This window comes from Patiria miniata, unplaced genomic scaffold (genome assembly GCF_015706575.1).
Source record: "Patiria miniata isolate m_02_andy unplaced genomic scaffold, ASM1570657v1 HiC_scaffold_1, whole genome shotgun sequence".
NCBI classification, from domain to species: domain Eukaryota; kingdom Metazoa; phylum Echinodermata; class Asteroidea; order Valvatida; family Asterinidae; genus Patiria; species Patiria miniata.
In genome coordinates, this window is record NW_024037047.1 from 37,257,427 (window position 1) to 37,270,684 (window position 13,258).

The window sequence follows — 13,258 nt, forward strand, 5'->3', positions numbered from 1 at the left end:
CTAATTTTACTATGAACAATTGTATTATCGTATTTCACTAGTTTATCGTGGAAAATACAATAAAACTGCACTGGTTGGCATCTCTGAGCAAGGGAAGATGTTAAGTTATGCCAAGTAGAAGTACAAGTACAGTCTGGTACTCAACTTTCATATATACTTGTTGTGGAATATATTTTCTGTTGGTACCAGACAACGGCTTTGGCAACACATATTTAAAGGGAATGTACATCATTGGCTTTTGCTGTAATTTTAAGAAATGAACTATTTGAGGGGTTAGTATAATAGATCAAATATTGTTACACTGACATGTTTGAAGTTTTGCGTTAAAAAATGCTGGAAAAACCAAGAAAAAAAAACTGTTCAAGTAGTCTGGTTCCCTGACTCCACTAAAGGTAAAATGGATCAATTTATAGATGCCGGAAAATTGGAGGATAAGGGAACCAGACTAGCTGGCCTGCACCCGTTCATGAACATGTAACAAATAGCAAACAAAATTTGGACTGGAAAGAGTGTAAAGTTGGAGCAGTAGTTGAAAAATAGTTGGGTTTTTCCAACGGTGGTCGGCCGACCACCGTTGGAAATGTATACAAAAATATCATTTTCTTGAAAATTACTTCACACCAGGTGCCATAATTTTACAGGATGCTTTAGACTGTCATTTACCAACATCCTAGTAAGGTATTTTGTAAAAACTTGGTAGTTTTATTTTCTGATGTTTGAAAATGTTGTATATTCCCTTTAAGCATCCAAACAACTATTAGCATTTTTTAAATAGTAAAAAAGAAAACGTAAAAGTAAAAAATATCAATGGAACACCTGATTATTTTTAATTATATAATAGCAAATTAAAGAGGGAAATGATTTAACAAGTAATTTAGTATTTAAAGTTATTGTCCAAGGTTACAAGCAAATCTCCTATTTAATAATATGTCATGTACATAATCTGGAGGAAATGTGCATACTTTGTGCATGCGTAATTCCGTTACCGTAATTCCGTTACCGTAATTCCGTTACCGTAATTCCGTTACCGTAATTCCGTTACCGTTTCGTAATTCCGTTACCACTTGGAAAAATGCCAAGAAATTACTATTTTAAAGTTTTTATTTTTCATTTATGTTTGTAGTAGGGTCTTTTCTCAACATACATGATTTGAAGAAAAAAAACAAGAAAATTTGTGAAATAAGTAACTTTTGCCATTTTTTCGGTAACGGAATTACGTGCTAATTTTGACATTTTTAAATGAAGGCCTACACTATATATATATATATTTATATTTTTAGAATTTTTTTTAATGACCCTGAGTAATGTTAGTAACTTGTAACATCATAAAATAAATCAAATCTTTTCCCTATAATTCAGAAAGTAATACATACACTAAATTTTATTTTTTTACTAAATCTGAATGTTTTTAATCATAAATTGCAAAAATCACTGTTTTTACCAGAAATATGTAATTTTTTTCAATTTCGTTTTTTGAACTGAATTCCCCATTTAATTGAGGCCTGGAAAAAGTACAAAAAAGGTTTAATATGTAAATATTTATTTTTGACATTTTTTGCTCTCCCATGGAGAATTGCCCAAATACAAATTAGGTTTTTTTCCTGGACATGCCATCTTAAAAAATCATAACTTGAAAACTTTAAGAGCCAACATCACAAAATATTCCAAGATTGTTGCTTACATCATAAACTAACATCTGAAAAACAATTAAGAAATTTGAAGCATATTTATTTTTGTAATTCAAGGTCAAAGGTCTTTTCATGACAAGTGTATTGCATGAATTTGCAAAGTGTCATGAACATATTTTGCACTGTAAGTCATTGCAAATATTTTTCACAAAGTTTTGCTTTCATTTTTGGGACTCGAGTCTTGTTAGCTTTCGCTCAGGTCGAGTTGAGTCTTCTGGTAAGGGACTCAAGTCAAGTCGAGCTCAGTCATTTGCTCGCAGTGACTCAAGTTGAGTCATTTACCCATAGGGACTCGAGTCAAGTCTGGTCACCAAAAATTGTGACTCGAGTCGGACTCGAGTCATTACAACTCTGATAATCAGATGATGTGTGTGGCTAAGTTTGCGGTAATCATTTCAAAATTAGTGTTGACCTTAATATAGACAACACCTGTGGGTCATTCCGTGCCAATTCAACGGGTGACGTATGGTGCCATGGCACCATAGGTTTTGACGGGACATTGATAGACGCAAACTGGAAGTGCCTTAGGCCAAAAAAAAATAATACTTCTGCATCCGGTTACCCGACCGACCCTATTTTTAGGCTGCGACCCTGAATTGATTGAATAAATAAAAATAAAAGCTTGTTGTCTTTTCTGTCTTCACAAAATACCTCTCAACAACCCATTTGCGTCAAAAAAATGCTTGTATATTTGTTTTCTTACTTAACATTAGCTATTTTTTTCAAAAGAAACCAAATTCGCTTCGCGATCTGTCATCATACCTCGCAATTCGATGTCACAGTGACTATAACCTTGCTCAGTGCAGTGACGACTGGTTCCCACCGCGCCGCGCAGGGGCCAATTTAGAACACATGATGAAAGTGTGGTAACCAGTCTGTCATGGCTATGCGATCGCTAGCGCTAGCATGGCTATGCATTAGGCACGTGCACTGTCAGTGTCAACTGGTCGGATTCGACATCGTAAAAATGCCAAGAAATGGAGATGGAGAAAGAACCTTTTTTGCAAGTTAATTCACAGAATTGATCTAGCTTGTCAGTGTATGTATTTTCCATGTTCAAGAGTTCATTTTGAGATCACACTACTCGTATTTGGAGTATATCACTCCAAATACGAGTAGTGTTTCCCGAAATTTTCAACTGTAAAACGAGGTCTGTCGGCCACGGGCAACACATGCACGGTGCATCACACACTTCGGTGTTTTGGTCAGCTTCCCTTCTTGACTAGCGTTGTGCATATTATTCGAAAGGCCTGAATTTTCCATTATTTTTAAAGAATTATCAAACGTAAATATATTGACAATAATAAAGGTAGGTTGTATTCACTTTTTGCGGCCATTTTGTGTATAGCTTTTGTAGTGCAATGGAAATAGTTCAGGCTAAAACTTCGCATATAATTGAATACCCCATTCAATCTGCATAAAAAAAATTGGCAAAAAAAAAAAATTCCGACAGACCGACCCTATTTTTGAAAGGCATGTAATCGGAAGCAGAACTATTTGTTTTCCGGCCTTATAATTTGAAAGTTAAAAAAACCCTGTGAACTTGCTTTCAATGATGTAAGTCTCTGGCTTGGTTGTAATTTACAAAAGAAATTACCGGTGACGTCATAAAATGTTAGAGCGCCATCTAGCGGCATGTTGAAAAGGTTTAAAAACAAATAATCAGTTGATGCATGTGGCGAAGTTTGCTGAAATCACTTTAGGCCTATAACTGATGTATATAATCAGCCTAATCTTTAGAACAAGTTAAGGTGGGAAAGATTGATGACGTCACCAGACCGGAAGCCCTTTAAACCTTTAAAAACTGCTGAAAAATCAACCGTGACAGATATAATCGTCGTCACGATGACGTCATCAAGTATCAGATTACAAGCAACCTACGATTTCTAGATTTCACCTTTAAGATTCAATATAAAGTCAACTGTTGTTTACAGGAGTTGATAGAATAATCCAGGATCTTCAGTTTTGATAACGTGCAAAATCACGTGACCCTTCCTTCCAGTTGAAACTGGAAGTACATTGTAATTTGAACTACAGGCCCGATTGGGTTGAAGGTTGGTATGTAGCTAAACCGGGATGTGTTATAGATGAAAATTTATGTGATTTCATGATGAAGTCATTACTTGACATGTGACAGCATAATTCAAAGCCCATAAGAATGTAACCACATTTTATATTACCATTTATTATAAACAGAACTACACATCCTTCCTAGATGGAACTTAACTTTACATTTTACGTCACAAAAAAAGTTGCCCTGTGTTTGTCCACAAACATAAATCTAGTTTTATCTTTTCCCTGGAAAGTCTAATTATATAAACTAAATTTCAACAGATTTGATGAATTGGGCACCGCGACATTGGTGTTGCGAGTGCAATTTTAATAAATAAGTTCTACAAGTCGTCAGTGCACCGATTGTATGGTAGATGCACATAGGCTTGGATTGTAGTAGTGTACGGCTGGAAATCTGTATTGTAATCATAAACTACGTCAAACAGAGCTTCAAGGTTGTTGCACGTGGAGTTCAACTGCAATGATTTCCTGCATTTTTTAAGGATTCAGATTTTAGTTGTACAGAATTGCACTGCTTTAAAAATCAGGATGATGAATCTGGGGATGGCGAAGAGAGCAAGAAAAATTTCAGTGGTGGTTGTGAGACCACATGTACGTGTTTGCGCAGTGTACAAAATGTTCTAAATACGCACACATGTTGCTCAAAATTTCTTCGAAATACGGCACGGCTCATGCGCATCATGAAAATTTGACTCACAAAATGCCGATGAAAAATAGAGAACTACATGTATGGGGGCGTCATTGTAAAGGATTCAGTGCATGAGAGATCGAAGTGAATACAGATTATTTTCCAGAATTTGTCTTTCGATACTGGACTATAAATACACACATTTGGAGTAGAACAAGAGCTTGAACAACACCAGGAGAAACCAGAAAGTGTTAAAATTATAACTTTAAAAGGGCTATTTCTATGACTATTTTGCATTGCCCTTTTTTACGAATGGAAGAGGTACACAGACTACCGTAGGCACTCTGCTCTCGCCCCATCTATCTGCCCCCCCATGAAACATTCAGTTGTGTAGTGCAAACAAAATTACACAGGGTAACCGTTTTCTGCGTCCATGTTTATGTCCATACATGTATCATGTTACATGGGTAATGATGCACCAGTCATTGTGTCCGTCTCTTGTGTCATAATGTTGTTTTGTTCTATTTAATTTCACTTAGCTTCAAACACTGAAATGATGTTACTGGTCATTATCTCCTGTCACTAGCAACAAATTTGGCTTGTCTTGATCTGCTAAAAACATTTTATAAATCTTTGCCCTGATTACCATCATGCAGTGATTACCCACATAACTCTGGTGACAGGATACCAGTCATGAAACATCCCTCAGGAAAATGGAAAGGTTGTTGAAGATCACCCGAGTCAGAAACTCATCTCAGTGAGTGGAAAACACCATAAGAAGTCAACCAGGGGTCTATCTATCTACATATTTTACAGGAGGGTGAAATTACAGATATAACGATTTGACGGAAAGTTAGGACTGAGATTTCTTTGGCTGAGAAGCTTTACCATGGAAACATTCGCTGTGATGATATGTGCTACACACAAGACAACAAATCTACGTGTATAAAACAGTCATAACCAGGTGGGGTACAAGGCTTCAATTGTTTTGATCTAGCAAGCGATTACCCATGTAACATTTTGACGGGTGCAGTTATGTGGGTAATTGTATTTTTGACAGTTTGCGTGTATTTACAAGCGAGCTCGCAGCAGTTATGTCTTATTATTTACATCTAGGAAAAAAGTCAACTCTCATACATTGTTAGTGTAGTGTAATACAGAGACTGAACAGAGAACACAAGATATAGTTTCCTGCCCATCAGGAAATGTCACAATATTTAGTTAACAACAAACCCGTCAGCCAATGGTTTTCGTTTTATTTCTGATATATCTTTAATACATACCGGTATCTCTTCTATGTGTGACCGGGTTTAAAGTAAAGGTGTAGAGGAATACACTGGGTGGCTTCTGGCTATATCCTTCCTGATGTTTATTCTAAAAATAGACAGAAATTGCATGTTTTGAACGGTCTTCGCCAAACAGTGATTTAAACCTCGGCGCGAAACTGTAGGTAAGTGCACCTCGCATAATTTAAATGATAAAAGCCACGCAAGAGTGACTACATTACGATGTAAATTAACTTATGAATATGATAGTGAAAAAATAAATAGAGGGGGGCTATATTATTTATACTCGTGACACTCTTCTCCTTTTTGAAAAAATGTCGTCCTCAACTGATTACCATCATACAGATACAATCATACATTATTCTGTGATGTTACTTACCCTATTCAATCTACTTATCAAACCGGGCACTGGTTTTATAAACAGTCGTCAAAATCAATCCATCAATAAAATCGAGGAATATACTCCCGTAACACCACAAAGTAATTATATACAAGTAAAAAATAGATAATTTATACAAAATAAGGAACACAAGGCTTGACTTGTGTGCGTCTTGTACTCTTTGAGTCGGATGTGAATCAAATTTCAACTAGAATAAATAATAAGTCAAATGAACAAAGCAAAGATATCAACACTTTCAAAAATCTTTGATATAGATTAATCATCATAACCCGGAATACAGTAATCCAAACCAAATCAGGTAAATACCTAAACAATACATGATAAATCCAACAAAATCAATGTACATGTACATAGGCTAATAGAAGTACTGAATAATTGCTGAGAATGAGAGCCAGAGAATATTATTTGGGGTTGTGTTCTTGCAGCAGTAATCTGGGGCCAGCTCTTCGTCTTGCTTCAGCCATTGCAGGTCCTTTCCACCTCTCCAATATCAGTTTTCCAGCTTTCAACCTGCTCTTGTATTCGTCTGAAGTCAGATATCTTGTGACCCGATGTTGCCCCGATCACCCAGCGTTTGTACTCAACAAACACGAATCTCTGGTTGTGTTCATTGCATTTGCACTGATATCGAAATAAAGTAAAGACAATTGTATTTCTGTGAAAATAAAAATAAAGACAATATTTTTATGGTCTGCACAAAGATTGAAGAGCATGTGTCGCAGCGTCTTGGTGCAGTGCTATGATGGTTGGTTTTGTGTATGTCTGTATACTTCACTACAAATATGGCAAAATGGAAAATGTGTTAAAACTTCCCTGACAGGTAGTCTGAGTATCACCTGTTATCCACGTAACCAAGTCTCCTGTATAGGCCTAATGTCTATATGTCTAAACCATAGAGCTATATTAAATTACTAGAGTGCTAACTTCTCATTCTGCACGTGGAGACGCTTTGAAGCTGTCCTCGGTGCAGACATTTTGAATTCATGTGCGTGTTTGTAGAACATAATAAAATTAGATGGATTGAATTTTAACGATTTCCCAAAAAGGGCATTTGCATATCCGTGCTGAAATGTAGACACATATTTTTTGGAGTGGGGTGGGGCTGGTATCATCTGTCGATGGGGCCGCTGTTCAAAACCGATGATTATGCACACTAACGGACAATATATGGCACCTTCCAGGGTGATTCATGCGCGAAATCCAAAAAAAAAAAAAAAAATGGCACTCGTAACAGTAGCTGGCACAAAAGTGAACAATTTCTTTTCTTCAAATAAAAACCACTGGAAATATGTTGTAAACTTCATAGAAAATGCTGAAAAAAATTTGTTAAAATTTTGAAAATGTTCATTACTTTTTTGAAAATGACCAAGTATTTTGTGATGAAATATACATGTAGGAGACATTGCTCATGATTGTACCATGTGCATACATGTATGTATTTAATGAAAGAGTCGGCAATACTTGAACATGCATAAAGAACATGCATATACACTGTATCTCTACTTTCCAGGGCCATCTCACCCAAAATGTCTCAACTCGCTGGTACCGATCTCCAGAGCTCATCTTCTGCCCATGTGACTACACAGAGGCCATAGACGTGTGGTCTGCAGGGTGCGTCTTTGCTGAGATGTTGACTGGTAAGCCACTCTTCGCTGGGGAGCATGATCTGGACCAGATGCTCCTGATCCTGGAAATAATTCCAGTCAGTGATGTAGATCTTGTGGAAGTGGAGGACTCCATCCCAAGAAAAATGCTCAAGAACTACAAGGGGACACCTCGTATTTCTCTGTGTGATGCACTTCCAGGTGTTGAACCAGATGGTAAAGAGAACTCCTAAATCTGTCAAAGCTTTCATTAAAGCTTTGATACTGAACATTTTAATCCTTAAACGTTCATGTAAATTCCATTCCAAAGTCAGTACCAATTTTTAAATGAAGTTGCCTGTGATTCTAATGATGGACTTTTCACAACATTTGTGACAATATGAAAGCTGTGTTTTTAATTTTTTTGCTTGAGACATTCCTTCAAGACTCTGCAGAAAACCAAATTGGAAATAGTTCAGTGGGATTTCATCTTGTCCCTGATTGGAACCTGAGCAAGTGCATGAAGTCATACATATACAAATGGACATCACGATGATCAGTTGATATTTTTTTCATAGTGTTCACATATTTTGTACTTGCACAATTTGCTATATAAAATCAGATCAACTTGTAACGTGGCAAGATTCCAAGAAACAGTCCATTTCATCATGTGATGCCATGCGCTTAATGTTTTTAAACCCCAAAGTTATATTTGGTGAACATAACATCATTGACATGCTAAATTCAAAGACATTGTACATGGTTTTCTGGAGTTGCAGTGAATTGACCTATCGCCTTTTCGAGTAAGCCATGCCCATTAGACAACCCAATGGAAATTTGTACGTTACATTTTGTTTGTCTCAGATTTTGTGCATTCTGCGTCCATTTGTCTGCGTCAACGCCATTCTATCGCGATAGGTTAATGGGGCTGATCCCCGATCACCATTTAGGGCTGATCCCCAATCACCGTTTTGAAATGGTAATTTTTTTTCTTTGTTGGCTTTTCAACAAATTTTATGGTAAAGTCTTTCTTTTTGTTCAGATTTTTTCCGGCTTTTTCGCAAATTTGTGAAAAAAGCCTTTGTTTTTGTTGGCTTTTTGAGCGGAAAAGCCTTTGTTTTTGTTCTGATTTTGTTTTTTTCTTCTTTTTGATCTTTTTGGGTCCACCCCAGTCCCATTGACTTTGCACACATTTTTGGTGTGATACACTTTTGACCTAAAACAAAGTCCAATTCCAATGAAACTTATCTCAGGTAAAGATACTATAGTGAAGTTGTGTCTCGAAGAGTGACGTCATGATTACGTCATCATGGGTCATGTGACATCATCAAAAAAGTGCATATTTTGAAGGCCTATATCTACAGAACTGTAAGTCCGATGGGGTTGAAACTTGGCATATTTGTAGACCAGGATGTGTTATAGGTAAAAATTGAGGTGACGTCACAATGACGTCATCGTGCGATTAAATATAATTTTTTGAATTTTTGGAGCTTTAAGCCATATCTCACGAATGCAACTTGCAAAATTGAAAATTCTTTTTGTATTATGTTTGTTAGGTAATATGTGTATCCCCAAAATTTAGAAAAAAAGTTTGACGTCACGATGACATCATCAAAAATGCCAATTTTGAAAACACATATAAGGGAAGGCCCAATTGTCATGAAACTTGGTGGATAGGTAGATGGTGTCACAAGTATGCGAAATCTGAAATGACGTCACCATGACATCATCGGTTGATTTTTAATGATTTTTTAAATATTTAAAATTTTATTATACTAACAAAATTTAACAGTTTGTTTCATTGGATTAATGTCAAACTTGGTGCATATCAATACCACATTAAAAAAAAAATGGCACTGACAGGTATTGTTACGATGACTTCATCATGGGACACGTGACATCATCACAGACGTGCATACATGTATTTACGCAAGTTGCGGTACAGAGCTGTAAAACATGCACAGGACTTCCACAATGTGTATAGCACATGCACGTACGTTGTACATACGCACATACATGTACATCGTATGTCAGTCAGCCCGCAGCGCACGTGTTGCTGAGGTCAAATCCTGTCCACAGTGACCGTTTAAAGCTATAGTCCATCATTGTAATTTGTGCATTTTGTTCGTTTGAAGCAACAAAAGAGTTCAAAATCTAATAAAGGATACTAAGCAACTAACCTGATAAAGTTTCAGCTAAGCTTCAGCTGTACATTCCGAGAAAAAAACAGCATTCTAAGAACTCAATTTCAAATCAAAAGTTACTGAATCATGTTTTGAATTGCAGCTATACGCGACGTCGCGCACTGATCCGACGAATTATAACAACCGCGCGCACATGTGTGTCGTTCCAATACTTGCGCGCGCTGCGCTAAATAACAAAACGAACTACTAATTTAAATTTTCCTACGGTGCTTCTTAAGAATCACCGTTGGAAATGCCTTCTTTCGTTGATTACTTCAAAATGACAGCTTCCCAGAAAGAATAATTTCACAGGGAGTTTAGTTTCCTTACTATCTTTCAACTAAGTTTGTTTTTCAACAATAATTACGCCAGTTACTTTTCGGATGGCTGCAAATGATGGACTATAGCTTTAAGCCGATTTTTCGGCTAACTTTGACAGATTTTATGTTCATGCATAGTCAGGGACGTATTATTGATAAAAAAAATCATAATGCGGAAAAGCCCTATGTTCTGTTGCAAACAGACATAGATCTCTAGTTAGCTGTTCCCAATTTCAATTGGGAACAGCTATTGTTTTCGTTAAAGTTTTTTAGCTGTTCCCAATTTCAATTGGGAACAGCTCTTGTTTTCGTTAAAGTTTTTTTTTTTTTTTTTTTTTTTTTTTTTTTTTTTTTTTTTTTTCTTTTTCCGCTTTTCCCATAGGTTTTGTACACGTTTTTATTCTACAAGCCACTTTGGCAATTATTTTAAATCCGATCAACTTTAAACTCAGCATAGTTATTAAGCATCATCTGAAGATGTGTGCCGAAACTTTTCGTCATGCTGACGTCATCACCTGATTTATTATAGAATTTTGAATATTTAATTTTTCCTATAGACTTTGTACACAGAATTTTTTTTAAAAATGTCAATTTTCAGAGGGCATTTTCGACTCTTTGCCAGTAATTCATTTACACCAATCTTTGTCCAAGCAAAGACCCTTATTCAAACAACATTGTGTAATGATGACGTCATGATGACGTCATCCGGTGTTTATTTATAGGCAATTAAATTGTGACACTTTTAATATTTAAAAATGCATAAGAAATCAACCGTACGCGTCCGCAGCATTTTGTTGCCGGCAAGTGGTAGAGTAGGTTGAGGTCTTTATTTCATTCAGTGTGCGTGAAATCACGTGACCCTTGCTTCCGGTCGAAAAAGGCCAAAACCGGAAGTGGCTTATTATTTAAAAGTGGTAATAGATATGAACTTGCTTTTAACGGTGTTAGTCTCTTGGCTAAAAGTATTCTTCAAATCATTTACCGTTGACGTCATGCAATCTTCGAGCGCCCTCTAGCGACAGGTTGAAAATTTGCAAAAATGTATTTTGAATAGATGTCTGTGGCGAAGTTTGTCGGAATTGCCTAAATATTGGTGTATATGATGACCTTGACCCACTTAAGACGTGTGCGAAGTTTTAGGCGTATGACGTCATCAGACCGGAAGTTATAATGAAAAGACCCTTTTTCCTTAGAAAATTCCTGAAAAATCAACCATGGCAGTTTTTACATTTGTTTTTACTTTAATTGTCTATTGAAGGGTAGGTCTAAAACAGTTCAAAGCTTCAAGGCAATAAGCAAACTCGGACATGCCCTGCGCACGCTTAAAACTTCAGGTTGACAATACCTCTGCTTTAAAACATGCACAGGACGTCCACAATGTACATGTACATGTACATGCACGTACGTTGTTCATATCGTATGTCAGTCAGCCCGCGCGCAGCGCACGTGTTGCTGAGGTCAAATCCTGTCCACAGTGACCGTTTTAGCCGATTTTCAGCTAGCTTTGACAGATTTTATGTTCATGCATAGTCAGGCACGTATTATTGATAAAAACAAATCATAATGCGGAAAAGCCGCATCTTCTGTTGCAAACAGACATAGATCTCTACTTATATGTCTATATCTCGTACAAACAGACCTGTTCCCAAAAATATATTTTTAATTTTATGTTTTCAGAACCCAACCAGCTTCTCTTCGGAAAATGTGTCCCGAACAAGACCATCACCGATTCATATTATAATTTCAATTTAAGAGTAAAATTTGTTTAGAACAAATCATTGAATCATTTTGTACTGTGCAATAGACAATCAAAAACATGTTGGGAACAGCTCTGTGGTTGTTCACTCACAACCACATAGTTCTAGTTTTTTTTTTTTTTTTTTTTTTTTTTTTGGCTTTTCCGCAAAGTTGCGGAAAAGCCTTTGTTTTTGTTCTCATTTTTTTTTTTTTTTTTTTTGGCTTCTTCTTTTTGTCGCCTAAATCCCATAGACTTTGTGCACGTTTTTTCTCAACGCCACTTTTGGCATTAATCTTTGTCATACATCATTCAAAGTTAGCATAAGCATAGTCCCTATAGCAAAGATGTGTCCCGAAAATTGACGTCATGGTGACGTCATCGACTAATTTATTATAGATTTTTGAATATTTAATTTTTCCCATAGACTTTGTACACAGAAATTTAAAAAAAATTGTCGATTTGCAAAGGGCATTTTTGACTCTTTGCCAGTAATTCATTTACACCAATCTTTGTCTAAGCAAAGACCCTAATTTAAACAACATTGTGTAATGATGACGTCATGATGACGTCATCAGGTGTGTATTTATAGGCAATTAAATTGTGACACTTTTAATATTCAAAAATGCATAAGAAATCAACCGTACGCGTCCGTAGCATTTTGTTGCCGGCAAGTGGTAGAATAGGTTGAGGTCTTTATTTCATTCAGTGTGCGTGAATTCACGTGACCCTTGCTTCCGGTCGAAAAAGGCCAAAACCGGAAGTGGCTTATCATTTGAAAGTGGTAATAGATATAAACTTGCTTTTAACGGTGTTAGTCTCTTGGCCAATAGTATTCTTCAAATCATCTACCGATGACGTCATGCAATCTGCGAGCGCCCTCTAGCGACAGGTTGAAAATTTGCAAAAATGTATTTTGAATAGATGTCTGTGGCGAAGTTTGTCGTAATCGCCTAAATATTGGTGTATATGATGACCTTGACCCACTTAAGACGTGTGCGAAGTTTTAGGCAAATGACGTCATCAGACCGGAAGTTACAATAAAAAGACCCTTTTTCATTTGAAAATTCCTGAAAAATCAACCATGGCAGTTTTTACATTTGTTTTTACTTTAATTGTCGATTGAAGGGTAGGTCTAAAACATTTCAAAGTTTTGAGGCGATAAGCAAACTCGAACATACCCTGCGCATGCTTAAAACTTCACGTTGACAATACCTCTGCTTCAAAACATGCACAGGACAGGACGTCCACAATGTACATGTACATGTACATGTACATGCACGTACGTTGTACATAGGCACGTACATCGTATGTCAGTCAGCCTGCAGCGCACGTGTTGCTGAGGTCAAATCTTGTCCACAG

At 36.6% G+C, this 13,258-nt stretch overlaps 1 protein-coding gene across 3 annotated transcripts in view; it reads left to right on the forward strand.

Annotated features, from left to right (window-relative positions):
- LOC119729721 (mitogen-activated protein kinase SLT2/MPK1-like) overlaps positions 1–13,258 on the forward strand; it is a 42,330-nt gene that overhangs the window by 16,833 nt on the left and 12,239 nt on the right. For all 3 annotated transcript variants that reach the window (XM_038202434.1, XM_038202424.1, XM_038202443.1), the window contains exon 4: positions 7,586–7,895. In XM_038202434.1, the coding sequence (XP_038058362.1) occupies positions 7,586–7,895 (310 nt within the window). The remainder of the gene's footprint in view (positions 1–7,585; positions 7,896–13,258) is intronic.